This window comes from Eupeodes corollae, chromosome 1 (assembly GCF_945859685.1).
Source record: "Eupeodes corollae chromosome 1, idEupCoro1.1, whole genome shotgun sequence".
In the NCBI taxonomy this organism is placed as follows: domain Eukaryota; kingdom Metazoa; phylum Arthropoda; class Insecta; order Diptera; family Syrphidae; genus Eupeodes; species Eupeodes corollae.
Genome location: NC_079147.1, coordinates 82,760,052 through 82,785,161, shown reverse-complemented (window position 1 = coordinate 82,785,161; position 25,110 = coordinate 82,760,052). Strand labels below are relative to the sequence as shown.

Below are 25,110 nucleotides of genomic sequence, written 5' to 3'. Positions count from 1 at the left end.
GCATTCAATGCTAAAAATCTGGAGAGATCATTTCAACCAGTTTCTTAATGGTGATGAAGTCAACGATTCCGTCAGCGAGCAGCCACGTCAAATCCATTTGGTTGACGATCTAAAGTTCCACCCACCCGACCAGAGAGAGATCAAACTAGCCATCACTAGGCTGAAGTCGAACAAAGCGGGTGGTGATGAAGGTCTGCAGGCGGAGCTTTTTAAGTACGCGGGAGCAGATCAGGTAAGGAGCATGCACCAGCTAGTTACAAAAGGTGTGGAACTTAACCACCATCTGCCCGATCCATAAAAAAGGGGACCGCCTTCTCTGCGCCAACTACAGAGGCATTAGCCTTTTGAACATCGCGTACAAGTTCTTGTCCAGCGTATTATGTGAACGCCTGAAGCCATTCACTGATGAACTAATTTGCTCTTACCAGTGTGGCTTCAGGCATGGAAAATCTACCATCGACCAAATTTTTACTCTACGTCAAATCCTGGAAAAGACCGAAAAAGATAACATCGAAACACACCATCTTTTCATCATGTCATGTTGAGTTTTGGTATCCCTACCAAACTGATACGACTTATCAGAATGACGCTGAAAAATGCTCGTTGCTGCGTCAAAATTGGAAGAGACTCGACTGAAACCTTCGAAACTACCAAAGGAATTCGACAAGGCGAGCTGTACAGCGACTTGCCAGTTGCCACTGGTCAAAAAACTGCGTGTACAACGCTTCAGATGGCATATCGAGCGAATGAACGTCGAAGCTCCAGCCCGTAAGGTATTCAACGCTAAGCGTGAGGGAACAAGAAGCAGATGCAGGCCTCATCTCCGGTCGAGGCCGACGCATTTCAACTTGGTATTCGCAACTGGAGGCAGCAAGCTGGAGATCGAGTAAGCTGGCAAAAGTTATTACTTGAGGCCCAGGAGCACAATGCGCTGTAGCGCCAACTAAAGTAAAGTAAGTTAATAGGCCTATAATTTTTTTGTGAAATATGTTTTTTGGAAAAAAGGTGTACAAATTACGAAACAAAAGATATAATGTTCTAGAAGAGGTCGCATTAGAGGGAAAGCTAATACGAAGGTCGAGAGACATTTTTTGAAAAAAAAGATGAATTTGCTGAATGTAAACCATTGGCAAGGTCTAAAATTTAAGTTAGAAATAATTTTAAAAAATGAGTACTTAACTTTTCGCCATAAAAAAAATATATATTACAACTAAAAACATGTAAGAGATGGCATCACTGTTTACTTTCTGTTGTTTTTTTATTATTTTAATACCTTTTATTTTGTACTTTCAATTATTCCCGGCAACCGACGACATTTGTTTTATTTTAGACACACTCATTTTTCGTTGCACGGAGAGAGATTGCTGTCCGACAGGGAATAAAAAAGTCTGCCGACGGCATAACGTCGTCGTCGTAGTCGACGTCTTCAACATGGAAGACGGATGCTAAGAAATATGAAGAGACGCAGGGGACTGTTTCATTATGTGCATATCCTGTATTTAAGTGTCACCTCCCGGTAGAGTGATGGAGTAATTTACGACTTGTTGTAGGATTTGGAAAAAATATCCATCAGCTTTAATTTTTGTATCGTATTCGTAGTAGGCTATAACATTCCTAAGTTCCACAAAAGACTAAGACTAAGACTAAAAATAATTAAGAATCTCAAGAAATGTCTGCATTTCTTCGCATATCTATATGATTCTCTATAATTAGGGTTTTGTGGTGATTACGATTATTATATTGTGCAAAGATACGGATACATTAAAATGATCATTAAATATAAAAAATTATAGACACTGGAGAAAAATTAACATCACAAGATTCAATGCCAACGGATGCTATTTTTACTCCTTTCTATGCACATCAGGCTGCGGTTTAGATGCCTTTTCGTGTCTTTCCTGATGGGTGGTGATCAGGTGATGATGAACTAGACAACAAAAACAACACCACTTGAAAAAAAAACTTAAACGTTCTTGAGTGATGATGAATATATACAAATCAAGCGAATAGATATTTATTTATCTTTTTTTTCGTTTAGTTTGAAAAGGAAAAGATAGAAAAATGTTTGTATTTGTGTTGTCTGTAGACATACATATAAACATCAAAATTAAATTGAACGAAACCTGTTTGTCGTGAGTATTTCTTTGTTTGATTTAATTTTAGATAATAATTTATTTATATTTTGTTTTTTTTTCTCCAAAAATAAAATTCAACAACAAAATATAGAATTGCATTGTGAATTATTAATTGAAGTTAAAAAAAACTATTGTGACTTTTCCATTTGTATGTCTAATTCACAATTTACTTTTAATTACATGTAATTATTTTTAACAACAAAGAACAGGTAAAATGTTAAATTTACAAAATTGTATAATAAATGGAATGACAGAATTATAAAGCTAGAAGTTTAAGTATTCAAGACGAATAAATACAAAAATGTATTTTAACAATTAAAAAGTAATTGTACGATTTAGTACAATATAAAAGCCATTTAAGTGAGCTACTAAGGCAAAAAGATGATTTTGCTAGCTTTAAAAAATTTGGCGGCTTGCTATGTCTTAATATTTTACCAAAATTAAAGTCAAAATGGCTACTTTCTGACATTTCATTTCCACCGAAATTTAGGTATGTTTGTTTTGTCTTTTTTTTTTGTTGACGAACTGTCACTGTTTGGACGTGTTCAGATGCAGATTTGTAGAACAGAATGAAATCTTTTGGGGCTTCAAAATAAATATTGCATTTAATGAATTCACCTAAAGATTGGGACTTAACATTTTGTAATCACCAATCACTTGACCTTAAAAAGAATGCAATCATTTGTTCTCCGATCATTGGAGTGCAATCAATTCATTGCAATCATTTCACATTTCATACATTCACTCGAAATATTTGCATTCTTTTAATGTATTTTCATTCTTTTGAAGTCTTTGCTTTGCATTCATTTGATTTAATTTGTCTTGATTTTAGCTGACTTGAACTATAATAACTTCTTGATTTTGAATTTACTTAAAAAAAGAAAAAAAAACACATTTTGATGATTTAATACATAATCAAATGTCTAAATAATTAAATTTAATCTATGTCATGTGTTTTGCGATTGCATCTTGTCAATCTTTTAAAAATTTGATCAACTAAATTGAAAGTTTAATTAAGATTAAACGCACGAAAGTAAATTGAATTTTTTGTTCGCAAATTAACAACTTGTTTTTGAAAATAAAACAAAAATACATTGAAATAATGTTCTTAATGTAAGAACATTCAATTTAGAATTTAAACCAATTTGTTCAGAGACATCTAGATCTTTTTTTAAATAGTTAACGAAGATAAATAGAATGTAATGAATATTTTTAATTTCCTTTTTGATTTAAAGTGACACTTTTATTTAATGAAAAACTATCGGGGTTAATATCTTTAAAAATGAAAATAAACAATATCTTCCTGCAAACAATTGTTAATCTTTAATCGATTTCTAATCTTTTGATGATAAGTCTAAATTGTCTTCTGAGTTTAAATAAAATTGAATGTTTCAAGTTGATCTGATTTTAATTTAACTTTTGCATTGAATAACTGACCTTCAATTTAAGTTTTTTTTTCGTCTTAGTGTTAGTCTTAGTCTTAGTCTTAGTCTTAGTCTTAGTCTTAGTCTTAGTCCTAGTCTTAGCCTTAGTCTAAGTCTTAGTCTTAGTCTTAGTCTTAGTCTTAGTCTTAGTCTTAGTCTTAGTCTTAGTCTAAGTCTTAGTCTTAGTCTTAGTCTTAGTCTTAGTCTAAGTCTTAGTCTTAGTCTTAGTCTTAGTCTTAGTCTTAGTCTTAGTCTAAGTCTTAGTCTTAGTCTTAGTCTTAGTCTTAGTCTTAGTTTTAGTCTTAGTCTTAGTCTTAGTCTTAGTCTTAGTCTTAGTCTTAGTCTTAGTCTTAGTCTTAGTCTTAGTCTTAGTCTTAGTCTTAGTCTTAGTCTTAGTCTTAGTCTTAGTCTTAGTTCTTAGTTCTTAGTTCTTAGTTCTTAGTTCTTAGTTCTTAGTTCTTAGTTCTTAGTTCTTAGTTCTTAGTTCTTAGTTCTTAGTTCTTAGTTCTTAGTTCTTAGTTCTTAGTTCTTAGTTCTTAGTTCTTAGTTCTTAGTTCTTAGTTCTTAGTTCTTAGTTCTTAGTTCTTAGTTCTTAGTTCTTAGTTCTTAGTTCTTAGTTCTTAGTTCTTAGTTCTTAGTTCTTAGTTCTTAGTTCTTAGTTCTTAGTTTTTAGTTCTTAGTTCTTAGTTCTTAGTTCTTAGTTCTTAGTTCTTAGTTCTTAGTTCTTAGTTCTTAGTTCTTAGTTCTTAGTTCTTAGTTCTTAGTTCTTAGTTCTTAGTTCTTAGTTCTTAGTTCTTAGTTCTTAGTTCTTAGTTCTTAGTTCTTAGTTCTTAGTTCTTAGTTCTTAGTTTTTAGTTCTTAGTTCTTAGTTCTTAGTTCTTAGTTCTTAGTTCTTAGTTCTTAGTTCTTAGTTCTTAGTTCTTAGTTCTTAGTTCTTAGTTCTTAGTTCTTAGTTCTTAGTTCTTAGTCTTAGTCTTATTCTAATTTTGAATTGTGACAGTTAAAAGGATGGGAAAGATGAGAATGAAACAAATGTCAATTAAACAAAATAAGAAAAGTTGTTTGAGAAATAAATATTTTTTTTTGGGGGAATAAAACTGAAATAAGCTAGTTATAAATAAGCGGTCGTGACTGTAGAGAATAAATTTGATATTTTCTTTTCTCCATCATTCTTTTGTTAAAAGTTTAAACAGAAACAAGAAGTCCTGATCAGACAGGAGAAGTGTCCTTGCGGAGTTCACAATAGCATTAGTCTCATTTCAATATCTTAAGCTATCTACGTATCACAATTTCAAGGCTAAAAAGACATTTTCAACTATGTTTTTCACAACACCCACTGGGTTGGGTAATTCCAATTTCTTTTTTAAAATACTTACAATCCTTGGTATACACACTGTCGAAAGCATCAATTGATTCGCACAAATTGCCTCCATCGATTTCTTTTTTACACGTTATCAAACCCAAACCATCATTTCGAAGTGTCATCGGCGAATGATGTTGTTGTTGTTGTTGCTGTTGATGCGTCTGATGTTGATTATGGTGGCTGAGATGATGGTTCTGTTGCTGGTGTTGATGTTGTCGATGGTGTTGTTGTTGGTGTGTGTGCTGAGGTGACATTGAGTTTATACTGCTTATGCCACTGTCACTGTCATCCACGCACAGCGATGAGCCACATCCCCCAGGACCATCACCAGCTCCACAATTTCCACCACCTCCTCCTCCTCCATTTCTACTTCCACTTCCACCACCACCGCCGCCACTTGCGTTGCATAACATTGCTCCGCCAAAGTTTGATTGATTATGCATCGATGATATCGATGAATGCGGCGAACATGGCGAAGGCGATGATGCTGCCGATGAAGATGACATTGACATCGGCGATGCTGATGGTGAAGAATTTGACAGATTCGTTGAGTTATGACAGTTTTGATTGTTATTTAACATCAATCGATTATTATTTAGTGTTGTTGTTGTTGTTGATGTTGGCGATAAATTCATTTGTTGTTTTAGTGTATTATATTGCATGACTTCGTCTTTATGTATGGTCAAGTCTTCGGAGGCAAATCCAACGCCAACGCCCCACATTAGATCGTCGGTGAGAAGTGGTAAATCTTCTTGTTCGTTCATTGGAATATAGGGGGCGCGCATTGATAGATCGATTTCATCGTCTACATTCATTGTCATGAATGGGAAGTCATCTTCTTGACTGAGCGAATTCGGACTACATAACGAAGGTAGACTGCTGGCTTCTGGACTCTGTAAAAATAATAAATAGAAAGTAATTAATAAAACCTTCTTTTATATTGTTCAGACGAAAGGGAAAGTAAGGAGGTTGCGTATAAGACAAATTGATTTTGATAGCGATTTTTGTTGATAATTCCTAAACATTTTATGGCGATTGTAGTTCAAACACTACGAAAAGTTATGGTTTTCAAATTCGAATTTGTGTGACGGTCTGAATCGTTTCGTGATTTCTTATTTAATCTTAAGTTTTTCCAATACTGACAACTGTTTCCTGATCGCAGTTTTGACAGGAAGTCAGAAGGTATTCAGGGACGAAATTGGTCGCTTTACAGCACAGCTTTGGGAAATACTTTGAAAACTTAGTTTGTAGACCGAATTTTTTGCAAAGAAGTTTTTACTGAAATGAAGTACCAACATCTTTTAAGACTGGTTTGCTAAGAGGACACAACTTTATAACCCCATTGGGTTGCTGTAGCCGAGAGATAAGACTTAATTCACCAACATGAACTCAACATTCATTTCAACAGCTCAAAATGAGCATTCTGAACAAAAATATTGGATCATTCTTCTTGGCGATTCCGTTGACAAACAAAATTTTTTCATTCCAGGCTTCAAAGGTTCTCACGTTATTGTCGAAGCCAATGCATGAGACTAACACTTTGGTACGAGTTGTAAAATGTTTGTATCATTGGAACGACGTTTCGTTCGAGATATTTCAACCCAGTTATTACGTGGTGCAAGAGCTCGTAGAGAACCAGGGTCTCGTGACTTAACACTCTCATCCATTTATGTGTGCGAGTAATGCCAGGGATACAAGTGGCCTACAGTTTTTATGTCGAATCAAAACGGCTAGTTTGAGAAATTACTTTTTTATGACAAAAAATAAACTTTAGGTAGGCAGGGACTTCTAGCATGACAGTTCTACGCTCTATCCTTTACGATATGGTACAGCACTTAAAAATGTAAGCAATCCGTGAGCTATAGACTCTAAAGTTTTGATTATACCTCAACATTCTTAATGTGTGGCCAAAAAGAGAATATCAGAACTTAACAGCATGTCCGAAATTAAACGCTCAAGAGGTGAATCGTACTTCAGGAAGTCTGGCATGACAGTCCTACGCTCTTTCCTTCACGCTATGGTACGGCACTTAACAATGCAAGCAATCCGTGAGCTAGAGACTGTAAAGTTTTGATTATACTTCAACATTCTTGATGTGTGGTCAAAAGAGAATATCTGATCTAAACAGCAAATCTGAAATTAAACGCTCAAGAGGTGAACCGTACTTCAGGAAGTCTGGAATGACAGTCCTACGCTCTATTCTTCAAACTATGGTACGGCACTTAATAATGCAAGCAATCCGTGAGCTAGAGACTGTAAAGTTTTGATTATACTTCTACATTCTTGATGTGTGGGCAAAAAGATAAAATCTCAACTAAACAGCATGTCCGAAATTAAACGCTCAAGAGCTGAAGGGTAATGAAAGGAGACTAAAAATATCGCTGAGTGAGTTCTGCTGAAATTTTGGACTAATGAGAACTTTGTAGTTTATATTTTTAACCTTAACCATGTCCTGTTTTCGGCAAATAAATCAAGGTTCCACTTAAATTTCAAGTTCAATAATATGAAAAAATGATATTAAAAAGATAAGATTTTGATTAAAAATTCGTTAATCCGCCGAAATCAGTGAGATACAATCTTAAATTAAATCTTTTATGGCATTTAAAGCTTAAAAAAAAAACTTATCATTATCAATTTGTTTTTAAGTACGATAATCTCGATAGGTTCACTTACCTTTGAAGCACCACCTGGCGATAGTAAATGCTGTGAACAATTGGTATCATTTGATTCTTCACGATAATTAATAAACGGATCAATGTGTCCTTTATTATTTGATGTACAATTTGTTTGATTTCCGCTATTTTGTGAGTCCAATGAATTAATATCATCTTGCAATAGTCCACCATAAGACATTAGGCCAGCAAGCATTTCATTAAATAATGGTGTGTTTTCATCTAATCCAGGAGCCAAGTGTGACAAATCATCGGGTTCTTCTTTAAGCACTGCAAATTAAAATTTGAAGAAAAATTAATGAAATGTTTGTATCTTTAAGAAATTTAATATTTTTATTTTAAGATAAGATACGAGATTGTTTTAGTTCAGTTCAAGACTTCAGATGCAATTTAACAACAATAACAAACGGGACGCAGTAGTAACAAACCTATTTAGAATTAAAATGATAAATGATTTTCAAGTGCGCAAGCTGTTGCAGCAGCAGGGTGATTGTTTTTATTTTGTTTGCAACAAAAAGATAAATGTATATAATATACAAACACACTCTTATATGCACCAGAGTTATAGATACTAGGGTTGGTTATAGATACTTTTTTCGCAGTAGATACAAATTGCTGCTCATTAACTCCTACCGCCATAAAGATACTCAAGATAATTAAGGTGTCGTCTTCTTATTGTTTTCATTCTATCTTCTTATATTTTTTTGTATTCAATTTTTGTTTTGAAGCTCAAAGATACTTTCTTTACTTGGAATAGCACTACAGTGTGTAATATGAAAATTGAACAAACACGAATTATGGAGGAGTATCTGACAAGTATAGGGTTTCATATTCTAAGCATCATCATCATCATCAGTGCAATAATATATTTTTACTAGATACTATTGCGCTGTTCTACATCACTTGACTTGAGACTGATTCTGAGATACAATATCTTATTTTAGGGGTGAAACAAAATGAAACGAAGAGTTGGAATTGGTTTTGGTTTCGGTTTCAGTTTCAATTTTGATGGTGGTGATGGAGATGGAGATGAAGAGACATGAGATGAAAGATATCTTTGACGTTTTGATATTTTTGTTATAATTTTTTTTTCTTATGTCTTGATTTGGTTTTGTTTTAAAGAGGGGAGAAGAAGCTCTTAATTGGTTACTTCAATTGAAGTTAATTGAAATATCACTTAGAAGGAGAGTGAAGATTTTATTTGGGGAGCAAAACACAAAACAAACTTAAAGAGGATTGATTTTCTTTTTTTTTATGAATTTGTTTAAATTTGGTTTAATGTGTTTTATATTGTCCAGATTTATTTATTTTAATATGTGACAGTTACTTAAATTGTTTGAATTTGGTTTTAAGTGAGAACGCAATTCACCAACATTCATTCATTTTTAATCATCAAAAACCACTTGTTTGATACAAATTCAGCTGAAAAATCATTAACTTTGAGAAAGAATGCAATCATTACGAATCATTCATTGAACTTAATCGAAAGATTGCATTCGTTTTAAATTATTAACTCATGAATTTATTTAACTCTAAATAGATTGCATACATTTTATGATGACTGAACACCATTAAGTTGAATGAAATCCTTAGACAATCTTTTCTATCTTCCTTAAAGTTTAATAAAAATAAGATGAATTCTTAATTTGAGCTAAGATAATGTTTTGGGTCATTATTTCTTTTTCGATTATTGTTTTACTTTTCAATAGTTATAACTTATAACACACAAAAATATCCAAAGAAAGCAAAATAAAGGATAAAGTATTTATTATAGATGTTTCATTTTAATTGTTCCACCTTTTGACAGCTGTCACAAAACTGCTAGTTTTTGACGTTGAGAAAGTAAAACTGAGCGAATACTAAAAGTAGAAAGTACCCGCTTTGGTTTGCAAAATTGAAAAATTCGGAACAAAAATGCGCTTTTGTTTTTTTCAAGAAATTACCAATATAGCGCCAAAATCATGTGTAAGGTACGTATATGCCAACGCTCCACAATCGATTCAAGACCTCAAAAATCGAATTCGTTAATTCAAAAATGTTATGTTATATATTTTTCGTTGATGGAGTACATTTTTCAAGTCAATGAAATAAAAAATCACTTATTTTTCCTTACAAAATGTTAGTTTTTTTTTAATATCAAAATGAAACCTCTCAGTGGAGATCCCTATAATTTTTACTAATTTGGAGTTATATAGTCCTAAGTAAACGAATTAAGTAAGATTTTCAAATGCTTGAGCTGACGACATCTTTCAAAACGTTGAGCAGATTATAATACACACAAAATTATATTGGAAAAAGTGTTCTTCTTGAAAATATAAATAATTTATTAATGAAAAACTTAAACAGATTTTCTTCCTTAAGAAAACACTCAAATTGTCTGAGTTGGATTGTTTAAACGTTTTAATTGATTGTACATCAATTTACTTAACTTGTTTACATTAATTTACTTCCTTCTGTCCTAAATAAATGAATATATTTTTTTCAAAACGAAAAATATACATACATCTTTAAAATTGCAAACAAAAATGAAACAACAAAATGAAGGGAAGTGATGAATGTTAAAAAATAAAGAAAGATACATTCCGAGAGTAAAATTATACCACATTGCATTACTGTGGGAGAAATTGATTCAAAACTTGGAAGAAATTCAAATTTCATTTACAGAACGAAACTCTTACATGTAAATAGAGACGAAATTTTAAGTTGCCATAAATACGAATGAAAAATTACAAAATATACAAAAATGTTAGTATTTCAGTTTCTTTGTCTTATTTAATAACCACGGTTTTTTGATATTTTGTACACAAATGTTTTGAGCCGTTTTCGAGGTATTAAAAAAGAGAAATCGTTCTTAAACAGCTTCAATATTTATAAAGGATGTAATTATACTTTTCTTTCTAAAAGTAAAAACCATCGACCTATCAGTTAGTTAGTAGCTGAATAGATACAATTAGGAAACTTGCTCATTGGGTCTTATCGGTCTTTCCTCTTTCCTCAAATACTTTTTGGTATTTCTCCGACATAAATTTCACCCTTATAAAAATACAAAGTAATGATTGTAAAATGTTTTCAAAACCATTTAATTCAGTGAGAAATGTTCGAGATAAAAAAACATTCTAAAACATTCATACTAAAAGGCTTGAAACAAAATGAATGAAATTCAGAAGTCTTAATTTAACATTAATGATTATCAAATTTATTTAGGTTTTAATTTTCTTATCAGCCCAACGTCTAAAGGTTGATATTTGGCAGACATACGGATGATGAATAACAAACATTTTATAAAATGTCGTAACTTACTATTTTTCTTCTTCTGATTTTTATTCATTCGAGTACTTAAAAACATTAACAGTATAAACCTCTTTTTTGTATCCTTTTTGAGTTCGGAGACCATGGTCAACACATCTTACTCTGAGGCAAACTTGTACAAGAATACAATCTTTTGAGAATGAAATCTTTTGGGAATGTAATTTTTTATGATTAAGATTGCATTCATTGAATTCACTTAAAGATTGGGACTTAAGGTTTTGCAATCACTAAAAATATGAACTTAATAACGATACAATCACTTTTTCTCCAATGATTTGAGCAATAGGATTTTAAGTGAATGCAAATACTTGAAGTGAATGCAAAGGATGCATGAAACCTCAAATGAATGCAATTAATTGATTCTTGAAGTTTTTGTTTGAATGATGCAAATTTGTATATCGATTACGATTGCTCTTATATTTGGTATTGGGAACCTTTCATTAATTTGTAAAACATTTCCCGACAGGGTTTTGCAACTTTTCAATCCAACATATTTTTTCAAATGGTTTTGATGCTGTAAGTTAGATTGTGACTTTAAAAATTACTTCGAAAAAGAAACTTATTTAAGGATTTTGAAGCTATAAAAAGTTTTTTTTTTTTTTTGTCAATGTTTTCGAAATAATTTCAAAAACTTCATTTGATGGAAGAATTACAATGATCGACAAGATTTTCTTACCGGCAGTATAATTGCAAATTCAATTAATTCAAATCCGCCTTCAAAATGAATGTATTACGTCAGGTTTTTGAGATATTACGAAAACAAAGGTACATAGGGCTTTTTGAGGCTTCATTCATTTTTTTTATAACGTGATGTTTTTCCAAATCTAAGATCCCTTTATTAACTTCCCATATTGTTATTGGTCCGATTTGTCAAATAAAAAATGGTGGCATATCTCGACGGTTCAAGGTCCCTAGAGTCGAAATAAAATATTTTTAGAAAGTTGATTGTGCGTGCGTGTGTACGTACGTTCGTACGACCGTACGTTCGCAACGTTTTTTCGTCGTCCATAAGTCAAGAACCAGAAGAGATATCGACTTCACCTAAATTCTGTTGTACAGAAAATAAGGCAAAAAGATGCAGAAAGGGCTCTCAAGAAAACTGCGTGGGTGTTTTTTTTTTACCATTGCAGTTTAAAAAAAAGGTGAAAACTTTGGTTAACCCTAAATATCTCACGAACCACTAGCGCTAGAGACTTGAATTAAATTTAATATTATATATTGTACCGTGATGCCAAATAAATACATTTTTGGGAAAAAATCCGATTAATGGTTTTTTATGAACCAAAAAAACGGAACAAATTTGTCACCTCGAAAATTGTAGGAATACAAAATGATTTTATCTCGAAAACAATTTTGTGCAACGAAAATTAACGTTTTAAACATCTGGTAAAATTTTGAGAGGAATCGAATTGACAGTTTTTTTTTTATAAAAAATAAAAACCTAAAAAAAACAAAATTAATAAAAGTTGGTAAAAATTGATTTCCGACTCAAATATCTTTTGGAAAATTTCAGATTATGGCCTCTTACTTATTTTATCTAATTAAAAATATTGTTTTCAATATTCTGCAAAAATTTGAGAAAAATCGAATTGACAGTTTTTTTACAAAAAATAAAAACCCAAACAAACAAAATTAATAAAAGTTGGTAAAAATAGATTTTCGACTCAAATATCTTTTCAAAACTTTGAGATGTTGGCTTTAAACTATTTTTATCTTTTAATAAATATTGTTGTCAACATTCAGTAAAATTGTGAGAAAAATCGAATTGACAGTTTTTTTTTATAAAAATAAAACCTAAAAAAACATTTATCAAAGTTGGTAAAAATTGATTTTCGACTCAAATATCTTTTCAAAACTTTGAGATATTGGCCTTAAAATATTTTTATCTTTTAATAAATATTGTTGTCAACATTCAGTAAAATTTTGAGAAAAATCGAATTGACAATTTTTTTTATAAAAAATAAAAACCTAAAAAAAAAATTAATAAAAGTTGGTAAGAATTGATTTTCGAGTCAAATATCTTTTCAAACTTTTTTTTATTTCACAAATAATATTGTTTTCGATATTCAGTGTTTTTTTTTTTCAAAAATTCAACAGTTTGTTTTTTCATACAACAAAATGAAATCTACAAGAAAAACTACGCAATTTTGGTAAAATTTCATGTTCGGTTCTTGATATCTCTCGAATTAATTTCATTCATGGTAATGGTAAAAATTTGTTTTCCACTAAAAATCTATTTAACAAAACTAGATTTTCAAACTATTTCCTTATATGGAAAATGTTGTTGGTAATTTTAAAATTTTTAAGAATAATTCAACTAACAACTTTTTTAACTCGACACTAAAATGTCTAAACTTTTAAGCAAGACAAATCGACAGACGAGATTGGAAGTTATCAGTGTAGGTCACATCCCATCCTCATTTTTATGATTCAATTAAAATATTTTTCTATTTCCTATGTTATCCGAAAAATCTTCTAAAGCTGTTAAATTTGACCTGTCTTAAAAAAATCTGAAATAAACACTAAGCTATTAATGCTTAAACGGTTTTTAACAGAAAAAGACAAAACGCTTTCAAACCAAGTTTTTTTCTTGTACAAAATCTGTTGTGTAAACAATTCTCAAGTTTTTGAAATAAGTATGTATATTACAAAAATATAAAAATAATGTTGAAAACATTAGTAAAAATCCTTAATACTAAAACTAAAGTTTAGTTTCGAAATAAGGACTAAAAATTAAACCTAAAACGTATTTTCTAAAACTATAAAAGTATTAAATTCCAGGTTTGTTCAAAACTCCATTTAGAGTCAAATAAAGTCTCAAAACTAATAACAATTTCCAAAAAACTAAGTAAAATACTTAAATGATTTAAATTGTATCTAAAATGGAAAAACTTGAAGTTTGCAAAATCATCATAAAAAAATTGGCATATTTTGAATTTTAACTTTACCTTAAAAACCACGCTTTGAATTGTTTTTTGAATTGCTAAAGGGGCATATTTAAAAAAACTTGTAAAGATAGAAAAATGTATAATAAGGACATCGCAAACCTTTAAAAAAGTATTGCCTTATTTGTCCTTTTGGAAAAAAAAGCGTGATTTTTTCCAATAGTGTGTAAGGGGATATGTGATATATGGAAAACTGTAACGTTTTTGTGGCAGATTCAGTGTAATTTTTCAGTGATTAGGCAGTTTTTTTATTTTTCTGAAAAATTCTATAAATAAAATAGCAATAATAATTAAAAGTAATAAAACTAATAATTAAAACTTAATTTGGAACAATTTTTTTTTAAACAAGATTCAACTTTTCTTGCCAATTGTTCCACTGTTCGTCGGTCGCTGCTTTGGTCTTTCGACCGTGCAAAAAGGCCGAGATTAATATCCTTCATTCAAAATAGATAATATAGTTATAGGTATATTGTGAATTATGCAATCTTTTTGTTGTTGTTAAGTAGTGCATTAAAAGAGTATGGGTTTAAGTATTGGCCGCACCTTTTTTGAATACAAATAAATATTAAAAACCAAAGTCAAGAAGCAAAGCAAAAACAAAAACAAAATTAATTTTAAAAAAGATTTTTGTTTTGTTTTTATAAATAAAATTATAACGAAGAGAATATTTATGATGAGTAAAGAAACGAAAATTTCAACTCTGTCTGAGTAATATGAGAGTTTTTTTAAGTGTCAATATTTTTTTACGGATATAAATATTTACGTTCAGAGAAAAAAAAAGTAATTCTTTAATTACTTTAATCGCTTTTATTGTTGTGGTGGAAAAATGCTTTGGAGTCTGTTTTTTTTGAGTCTGATTCATAAACTTGCGAATTAGAAGCAACAATAAACCGAATTACACAATTTTGTTAAAAATATAATGTTGGCTAAAACGAGAGACTAGGTTATAGGGTAACAATCTGTAAAGGGGACTTACTTAGATACATTGAGCTTGACACGATTGAATAAGGTGATAAAAAGCGTAATTCACGCTTCTATGCACACCGTCTCGTTGAAGTTGGTCAATTATTATCGACCACTGCGTGTTAAGCCCCACAACTTAGCTCCGTTTAAGCAGGGTCATAAAAACTCACCTAGACCGGCGACGGCGGCAGATATTAATTTCTTATCTTTTTTTCAAAATACTGGAAACTTTCCATTTCTTTTTTGATGCAGTAATTATTTTCTCATTTTGGTTGAAGTCACCATTAATACAATCTTTTCATATAAAAATGTAAGCAAAACAAACTTAAATTGCATCATTTTTGTTACTAATGACTAACTGACAGTTATGGATGGTGTCATCTGTCATCTGTCATGTGTAATTATGATGTCAATAAAATTGTTGCAATACAACAAAAATTCTTAATTGTATCTAAGGGACTTGAACAATTTTGTTCTTTTTTTTTTAAACAATAAAACAAATAAAAATTGATAACTTCCGAAAAATTCATTAATGGAAAATTATTTTAATGAATAAAATTTAATCACCGTTATGATAATGTCAAACAAAAATGTTACTAATTATTTAACTATGACCAGCGGGCACTGGATTCTGAGTCAACATTTCCTCACCCAATACTACCGACACCTGTTGTTGATAAATTAAAACAAATTTAATTTTTACACTGCGAATCACTTAAATAGATCTGTTTTTTTAAGGAATTTATTGAATTTTCAATATTTTATAAATATATAAACATTTTTATCTCTTCAGGTAGGTAAGTATGTGAATCTCAAGGAAACCTAGCCTGAGATCCAATTAGCGCTGTAGTGCGCCGGCCGTTTTGATACCAAAAACTCGTTTGACCTGTGATAGAAAGGGAAAGATTTATAGAGAAGCTTCATAGCGATTATGTTAGAGCCATTTGTCGCATTGATAAAAAGATTAGGTCTCTAATCTTTGTCTCAGATAGCTCATCAAGTTTGTGAAAGAATGCTTTTCCAAAGTATTTCACTCTAGTGTTTGCCAAAACAGGACATTTGCAGAGGAAATGGATTATCGTTTTACTTTCTCTTTGATCACTACAACTACGGCAAAAGGTGTTGTAAGATATACCCAACTTCTCTGCATGAACTCCTATAGGCACAAACCGCAATAATCCTGGCTATGTCTTGCCTTGGCCTGCATAGAAGATCGTGTGTACGGGTTTTATTATAGGTGGGCCATATCTTCCTAGATATAATGCAGTTAAGTAAATTGCTCCAACTTCGGTTTGATTCAGTTTGGTAGATAGAAAAGCTTTTACCGTTCATAGCACCAAGTGGAATGATAACCATTTCCGCAAGTGAGCTATGAAGGGCCGATCCTTGCCTGGCTAGCTCGTTAGCCCGTTCATTTCTTACGATACCACTATGGCCCGGAACCCAGATCAGGGTGACACCGAGGTTAATATTCAGGCTCGCAAGCTCATCGCGACATTGCTGGACCAATTTAGATGAGGATGTGGCCGAGTCTGACTGTCTGTGAAGATAGCTGCATTTCTGTTTTGGATTGGGCTTTTTTTAAGTATCTTAGATGCCTCCCTTATTGCTAGCAGTTCAGCCTTAAAAACGGCAAAGTCAGGAAGCCTAAAGGATTTAGCTACATTTAGGGACTCAGAAAAGATCCCAGAACCAACTCCGCACTCCATCTTTGAGCCGTCAGTAAAGATGGTTGTGTCGAAACCTAACGACACGATGTCATCCTCCCAATCTTCTCTGGAACCTTAAAACCCTTACTAAGGCTCAAAGTAGGAGTGCAGTAGTCAGTGTCTACCGAGAAAATATCTGAGGGAATCAATTTCGTTGTGTTGCTGTGACCATAAGGTTTTGACAAACAGCTGTTTGATTCCTTCAGCCTAATAGCGTGTCTTTTGGGCAAGTGCACATGGCCACTGTGGTGACCACGCAAGCTGTTCTGTGAACCTTCTTTAGCTGATCAATATTATAGGCTTTGCTAAGAGCAGGCTACGGCTGTGTACGTCCATAAAATCATCTTCGACTGAAGTCCCCACTTTTTGCAGAAAGTTTTGCTGCAGGCGTAGAAGGCAACACAGGCCTTCTTAACCCGTACTTCAATATTTAGTTTCCAGTTTGGTTTAGGGTCGAGTATAACTCCCAAATATTTTGCACTGGAAGACAATGATAGGATTTGACCGTTGAGTCGAGGTAGCGGTACTTTAGTTTGGTGGTAAAGAGCAACAGTTTAGTTTTACTTTGGTTAACTCCTAATCCACAACTCGTGGCCCAGGCTCAAAGCTGACTCCGTGATTTCACTAATCACAGAGGTGTACTTTCCTGATACAAATAGCACCAAATCATCCGCGTAGGCTACCGCCTTCACACCACATCTCTCTAATTTAACGAGAATTGTATCCATGACCAGAAGCCATAGAAGAGGCAAAAGGACACCTCCTTGTTCCCCTACTCACGTGTTTTGTTGCGGTTGCCTAGAGTGGCTCTTCCTACCACTGAGCATGGAAATAATCCATTCTCGAATGGAGTCTTCTACTCCGAACTTAACGAGCGATTCTTCTATGGATTCGATAAGGACGTTGTTAATAGCACCTTATTTGTCTTGAAAGGTGGCAAGAATAAATTCTTTATAATGGATTGTTTGTTCTACAGTACGCGCTACCTCATGGAGGTCAGTCTCCGAAGATTTGCCTATAAAATAAGAATGCTGAGAGCTTTCGAGAGTTCGTCCAACTAGGATTTCCCTAATATGGTAATCAAGAATGCGCTCCAAGATTTTAAACACAAAAGATGTTAAGCTTATTGGTCTGAAATCCTTCGCGGATTCGTGACCTCTTCAAGTTATATTGCACATATTTTGTGTTCTTGAGAAATTTAGAAATGTGTATTTCGTTACCAAGCCTAATCAAACTATCGACACTGTATTTTTATCTGAGGTGTAATAAAATGCGTATTTTATCAACCAAAAAAAAAAAATTAAGTATTTTCTCGTAAAAAATAAAATTCTTCGTTTTTTTTTTGGAACAAATAAAATAATTTACTCACGAGACGCAATAAAATATTCTTCATTGCCGGACATGAGTTTCTTAATGGAATTAGATCTGAATAGATACTTGTTTGTGGTAAGAGGGGCTGAGGAGGCTTTTAAAGTGCCAATTTTAGCAAAAAGCGTTTTATTATAGATACGAATAAACTTTTTCTTCGTTTTGTTACAATTGCCTATTTTTTATTGCTTACTTTTTTTTTGTCATCAAAAAGAAAAATGGATGACCAAATTGGAATTGAGAGATATAGATAGGTATTTAAGTCTATATTTTGTTATCATGACACAAATGCGTGTCTTAAGGAGAGTCAAAGGTAGAACTAGAATATTAGAATTTTGTGACTTGTGATGGAGAAGCGTAATTTAATTATAGACTCGCCATTAGGTTTTATATGCACATATATATAAGGTCAAGGAACTTATGATTCAGACATGTTGGAACAAAATATGCATTGAACATTGAGGACTTAAAAAATCGGATTTCATTAACTTTTAACTACTTTGGAGTAAAGTACAGTCTTTACCACCACGTTTATTTTTAAGTTAGTTTTAACTTTTTAAATGTGTGAAAATTGTAAATTTTCCTAATTAATAAAGATGTGTAAAGCTTTAGGGAAACATTAATTGACATTGATTCTAAACTTCAGCAAGAAATTGTACATTCGTGAAGTGCGGCTAAAAAACGAATATCTAAAAGCATGGTAGAAATCGGGTTCAAGATTAACTAATTAGCAGACAAAAGAGTATAACATTTGAACTGTTGAAGGTTTCAATGCTATTAAATAGAGCACACGCAGAAGGTTTATTATAAAGGGTTATCCATTTTGCAGTTTCAAAAGTATAGAGCTGGAATTCGACATATGACAAACTAAGTTGTTGAACCAATTTTTTTTTGTTGAAAGTCTGACATTTGCGAAAATGGATTGCTTAAATATCGCATAACAGGTTGTTAAAACCAATTACAAAATTGGTGATTCTGCCAGGTCTTGGGTTCGATCCCTGCCTATGCCATCTTAAGTCTTTTCACGGGTACTGCCTCTTGCGAAGAATTGATAAATTCTCCAAGATTAACTCTTGCCATGAAAAAGTGTTTTCTCAAATTATCCGTTCGGATTCGGCTTATAAACTGTAGGTCCCCTGCATTCGTGACAACAGTACTCGCACACAGGAATGGTTGAGAGTTGTAAGTCACTAGGCCCTAGTTCTCAGCAGACTGTTGGGCCACCCAATTTTTTTTTTTAACATCGTTTTGCTCGTACCACTGAAAGTATCGCTGCTCTAAGTAAAAGTGTTGCCCAAGACCCGAATGTGTTGATTCGTCTGCGTTCTCAAGAGTTAGGACTATCTTACGGCACATTTGGATCATTTACTATGTCGTAGATACGTCGAATGGGTTCTTGACCAAAAGGCGGTCGACAGTGATTTTTTTAACAAAGTTTCTCAAGCGGTGGGTTTATTAATAAATAAAATTGTCGTATATGGGGTTCTGAGAAACCTCAAGTAATAGAAGGGAGAAAATTACATCCACAAAAGTTACTGTTTGGTGCTCTTTGGTCTGAAGGTGTAATTGGACCTTAAATCTTCGAAAACGACGATGAAACGAATGTCACCTTTAATTCGGAGAGTTTTTTTTGGGTGCTATTGAAGAATAAGACTTGAAAAACTTGTGGTTTCAACAAGACGGTCCCACATGCCACACAACTCGAGCGAATATGGCTTAGTTGCAAGAGACATTTCTTGACCGCATGATTTCTCGTTGTGGCGATATCAACAGATTACAAAAATCATGCGATTTGACACTGCTGGACTTTTCTGTGAGACTACGAGAAAGACCTTGTTTTGCAGATAAACCTTTAATATTTGAGCAGTTAAAAACCAACATTCGTCAAGTAATAACTGAGATACCGCCCAATATTTGTCAAAAATTACCTCAAAAAACCAGGCTAGGATGCGACCCACACTGATAACTTCCAATCCCGTCCGTCGATTTGTCTTAAAAGTTTGTAGGGTTAGGTTAAAAAAAATGTTATTTGAATTATTCTTAAAAATTTTAAAATTACCAACAATATTTTTCTTATAAAGAAATAGTTTAGTTTGAAAATCTAGTTTTGCTAAATAGATTTTTAGTCGAAAACAAATTTTTACCAACTTTTAATAATTTTTTTGGTTAGGTTTTTATTTTTTGTAAAAAAACTATGAATACAATTTTTCTTAAATTTTTTCAGAATAATGAAAAAAAAAATATTTCTTATAAGTTAAAATAAGTTTGAAGCCATAATCACAAGTTTTTGAGAAGATATTTGAGCCGAAATTCAATTTTTACCAACTTTGAATAATGATTTTCTTAGGTTTTTATTTTTTATAAAAAAAACTGTCAATACGATTTTTCTCAAAATTTTACCAGATGTTAAGAACTTTATCTTTCGTAGCACAAAGTTGTTTGGAGATAAAATTATTTTGTTTTCGTATTATTTTCGAGGTGACAAATTTTTCTTTTCAGTTTTTTGATTTATAAAAAAGCCCGTTAGTTGTATTATTTTCAAATAATATACTTTTGTGGTATCACGTTACAATATATTTTATAAAATTTAATTCAAGTGTCTAGCGTTCTTGGTTCGCAAGAAATTTAGGGTTAACCCAAATTGTCACCTTTTTTTTAAACTGTTATGGTAAAAAAACCGACTACGCAAGAGAGAGCCCTTTCTGCATTAACAAAATTTATTTGAAGTCAATATCTCTTCTAGTTCTTGAGCTATGGGCAACGAAAAAAACGTCGCGAACGTACGGACGTACGTACACACGCACGCACAGACATCTTTCTAAAAAATCTTTTATTTCGACTCTAGGGACTTGAAACGTCGAGAACAAATACAAATTTGACAAATAACTTCCTATGGGAAGTTAACAATCGAAACTTGCAACAATTCGCTTGGTGGTCACATTCACATAGTACGGCTAAAAAACAATTCTCTGTACTTCATATTACGAAGAAGGCTAAAGGTTAAACTGTTTAACATAAGAAATGCAATTGGCTAAAAAATAGGTAAGGCAAGAAAAGAAACTTTGAGATGATGTTCGAGTAACGCAATTAAGTTAACGATGTAAATGTAACCAATCATTTAAAAAGCTCATCTTTGAACACAGTCCAGGAGACTTATAGGCCTATTCTGCTATTCATCGGGTGAATTTTACTTGAATTTTCACTAATCATTATTCTGCAATTCATTCCAAGTGAATCTGTGTATGTCGGTAACGTCGGTATTTCTGCGAGGTATTCTTCTATTCTCGTGAAAGCATTCATTCTATAGAATTCAGATCCACATGTAAAATGCAGTGAATTTTACATTTGATGGCTGGTTTGTTAATTTTTGTGAGCAAAATTTAGAATATTTGTTTTATAAATAAAAGAATATTAACACTCTTAGGGGAAGTAAGATACTTTTTATCATTTCTCCAAAGCTCTCTTTTTGAGGATTCTCTTATTTCTCTTTTTACAATTGAAATAAAAAGTCAAATACTGCCCATTTCCAAAAATTACACAAATTATTCTGTTTAGGTGGATTGATAAACTTAATTTTTGTATGAAACAAAACAATTTATCCAACGTTTCCAAGATTTTTACATGAACAGCTGTTTATTTAAATGTCAAATTGGTTTGGGATAATGTAGTTCACCCGATGGATAGCAGAATGCAAAGGTAGTGTGAAAAGGAACGGGTGAATGATCCACGTGAATAGCAGAATAGGGCTGTTAAGTAGGTTTCTGAAGCACCACCCCAGAGATGTAATTTAGATTTAAGTTTTGGACGTATGTAGGTTTTGTAAATTGTAGCCTGTCCAAAAGAGAAAAAAACATTCTTGCACCGTTTCAAAAACAGCAAACAACTTCTGTCATTTTTGGCGACACCAAGTATGTGATCGTTCCACAAGATGTGATTGCTGATGCACATACCTGGAATATGGAGATGTTGAGTTATATTAATGCAAGTGTCATTAGAGTATTTCAGGACAGAATTGTGTTTTTAAAGCACTATTTTCAGATCGGTTTCTCATTCCCCGTTCTACAATGCTGTGCAGTTAGGAATTTAATGAGCTTATTGCAATTTGTCGTAACAGTTCTTTATTCGAACAAAAAGGATGTGAGTCTGAAAACGAATATGGATTGGAATTAAGTTGGAAATTGCAGACATTAACAATAAAGAGAAAGAATATTGGAGACAAAACGGAGCCCTGCGGCACACCAACATTTGTATTTCAGTTTCAGACTTTAATCTGTCCAAAACAATTTATAATAAACGGTTCGAAAGAAAATTTCCAATTCAAAGAAGAAGCGATTCGACGATATTCAAAATAATAACCTATAGCAATACCACCAGCGATGTTGCTCTAGAAACACAAATGGTTTTCTTGCAAAATTGCGAACTGCAAATGTCATCATTTTTGTATTGAATTTTAACAATTTGAATGCTTTGTTGAAGCATTGTCTAAAGTGGCTTTTTAAATGTCAGAAATTACATCTTTAAAACTGACAACTTCCCAAAAATCTGTCCAAAATGAAGCCCTTTATTTAAAAACCCTTTTGTAAATTAAATCATGAACTTCTTACCTAAGAGAAAGAAAGACTCCAATCAAATAAAAAAGATTAGTATATGCTTAAATATCTAGAATTACGTTATGCTTCATCTCAAGAGTGTTACAATTTGACAGAAATGTTAGTTGATAATTCGACAAAGCTTTAGAAAAAAGGTTTACAAATTCAATAAAAATACTGGCAACGCTTATTACTCAAACTCCTTCTATCAATATTTCTATAAAATCGTCGTGATACCTTAAAAAAAAAAACAAACACGATTTTATTAAAGTGCGATCTAGGCTGACATCATAATCATCTAAATGTAATCAATATCAATTTATTCTTCTTTTTATTTTTGTGTCCATTTCCCTATGGAGTGTTTAAAAAAAAAGTAGAATCATATAAACTTTAAAAAACAATTGATAATCTTTGATTGTGAATCAAAACAATTTTTTTTTGTTTTAATTTTGTGTCTAATTCTCGTGAGCTTGTTTGTTTTGTAACATTAATTAAAATAAAAAATAATCTCTTAAATAAAGCTGACTGCGCACGAGCAATTAATAAGCTTAACCCACACAATACGATAATTATGCACATATAGTACGCTTTGTAGTATATTTTATTATTTTTTTTGTTTTTGTCAATATCACGCCATTTGATCAAAAGCGATTTGCGGCGGTGTTTGTTGGTATGGCGAAGCAAGCGAATTCCAAGCGCACCCGTTTGATAATTTGTTTTCGTTTATATTTATATGTTTTTTTTTTTTTTAATTTTAAACTGCAATTTCCTCTAACGTCATATGAAATGACAGAATACATAAAAACAATAATAAAACAGCAACAAAAATAATAGAAAACAAAAAAGATTTATGCGTTTAGACGCTTGACGCTGAGAGTGCTGCTGCTGGTTTTGGTGTTAAGCTTCGAACTTAAATCTAACAAGCTTTAGACAAGTACGAGTAGTACCTTATTAAAGAGAGAATAACAAATGATTAAAAAGCAGGAGTTCGCTATTGTTTAAATCTTTTTGGAAGAATGCAAAAGATTTACCTTCTACTCGCTTTGACAATATAAAAAAATAAGATAATTTTTCCCAGCGCGGAATTTGATAAACGATCTTTTTCGAACGGCCCATATTCCTGACTTAGCAACAGCAAATGTTTTTATATAAATTTTGAAACAACACATAATTTGTGTTTTATCGTTGATGTTGTTTTTTTTTTAAATAAAAACGAAAGTATAAGGACGTAATTTGAAATTAAGTGACATAATTTTGTTTGTTTAATGTTATTGCATTTTTTAACATTTTATTTTTAATCTATAAACACTTCTTTATTATTAATAAAATTTCATGGCATATAGATAAGATTTTGAAATTTTGTTGACAATAATATTTTTCAATCACCCATGAGTTTTTATTTAATTTTTGTATTAAAGCATTGACATGAAAAAAGAATGCATTCTTTACTGAATTAAATTATATCGTTGCATTAATAAGAGAGTGTATTCATAAGCGCAACATTCATTTGAATGCATTCTTTTGGAATTGTGTGGAATGCACTTCCAGGAATGCTCATCACTTTAACCTAGAGTTCAATATCGGTCATACTGTCAAGTATAGAGATTCATTTTTTAGCCGCACATCGAGAATGTGAAAAAATTTACTGAACTCTGTTTTTTCCTCTCATTTTATTATTCAAAAATGTAAGGTCAAATGTTTTGTTCACTTTAGTCAAGAAAAATTGGATAAAGAAACGACCTTACTTTGAGAAAATTAAGATAAGTGGGAAAGTGCTCTTAACAATCCCTAAAAAATACCTCCATTTTGGAATGGAATAAAAAAAGGGGGATCGAAGGGGTTTGAGTACACTTTTTTGTAAATAACTAGAATACTTTTTTTGTTATTATTTTTTAAAAACGTTGCATGCAAACTTTGAAGTGCCTTTAATTCTACAGAGAATAGACTTTTACACCTTTTTTCGTCAAGTTGGTATACAATGTGTACAATTTTGGTCCAGACGTTTTCCGATAGGTGCCCATAACTGGAAGTAGTGGTCGAAATAAATATATCGCAGATACAAGGCAGTTAGCTTGGACCTCAGTTAACATAGCTTCATTCACACTTTTATCGACTTGTTTGTACATCGTTAAGTTGTATTAGCTTGAAAATGTCAGTTTACCCTCCGAACATTTGCTGGAGGTTCTTCATTTTTGTTACAATATGAAGAAAACTACGGCTAAAACGTATCGTGAGTGACTTCAATACTTGACGAATTATGACGTTTGCGTTGGAGAACGGCATAGTAGCGGAGGAGAGAAAGTTTACAAAGATGCAAAATTGGAGACACTGCTGAGTGAAGACTCGCGCCAAACTCAATAAAAATTGTCAAGTTAATTTCAAGTTTTGCTTACCTAATCTATCTTAAAACCCATCAGAAGAGAACGTCAACCATACTTAAAATTAGTTATTAAAGTAAAATTACCTTACTTTTATTTTAATATTGTATAAATAAATCCGAGCTGGTAGTCATGGTAGCAAAAGCCCGCAAAGTATTAGCATTGTAACGAAATTTCTGCATCGCTTTTTAATTGGTTCGAAAAATGGGTTAGTTACGATAACCTTAAATGCAAACCATTCTGGGGATATTCCGG

General features: G+C 32.2%; 1 protein-coding gene across 1 annotated transcript in view; it reads right to left on the bottom strand.

Moving 5' to 3' along the window:
- The window catches only part of LOC129938879 (protein similar), a 450,455-nt gene that overhangs the window by 37,517 nt on the left and 387,828 nt on the right, over nucleotides 1-25,110 (bottom strand). Inside the window, exons 9-10 of the mRNA XM_056046695.1 lie at nucleotides 7,596-7,864; nucleotides 4,936-5,815 (exon numbers count right to left, since the gene is read on the bottom strand). Coding sequence (XP_055902670.1) covers nucleotides 4,936-5,815; nucleotides 7,596-7,864 — 1,149 coding nt within the window. The remainder of the gene's footprint in view (nucleotides 1-4,935; nucleotides 5,816-7,595; nucleotides 7,865-25,110) is intronic.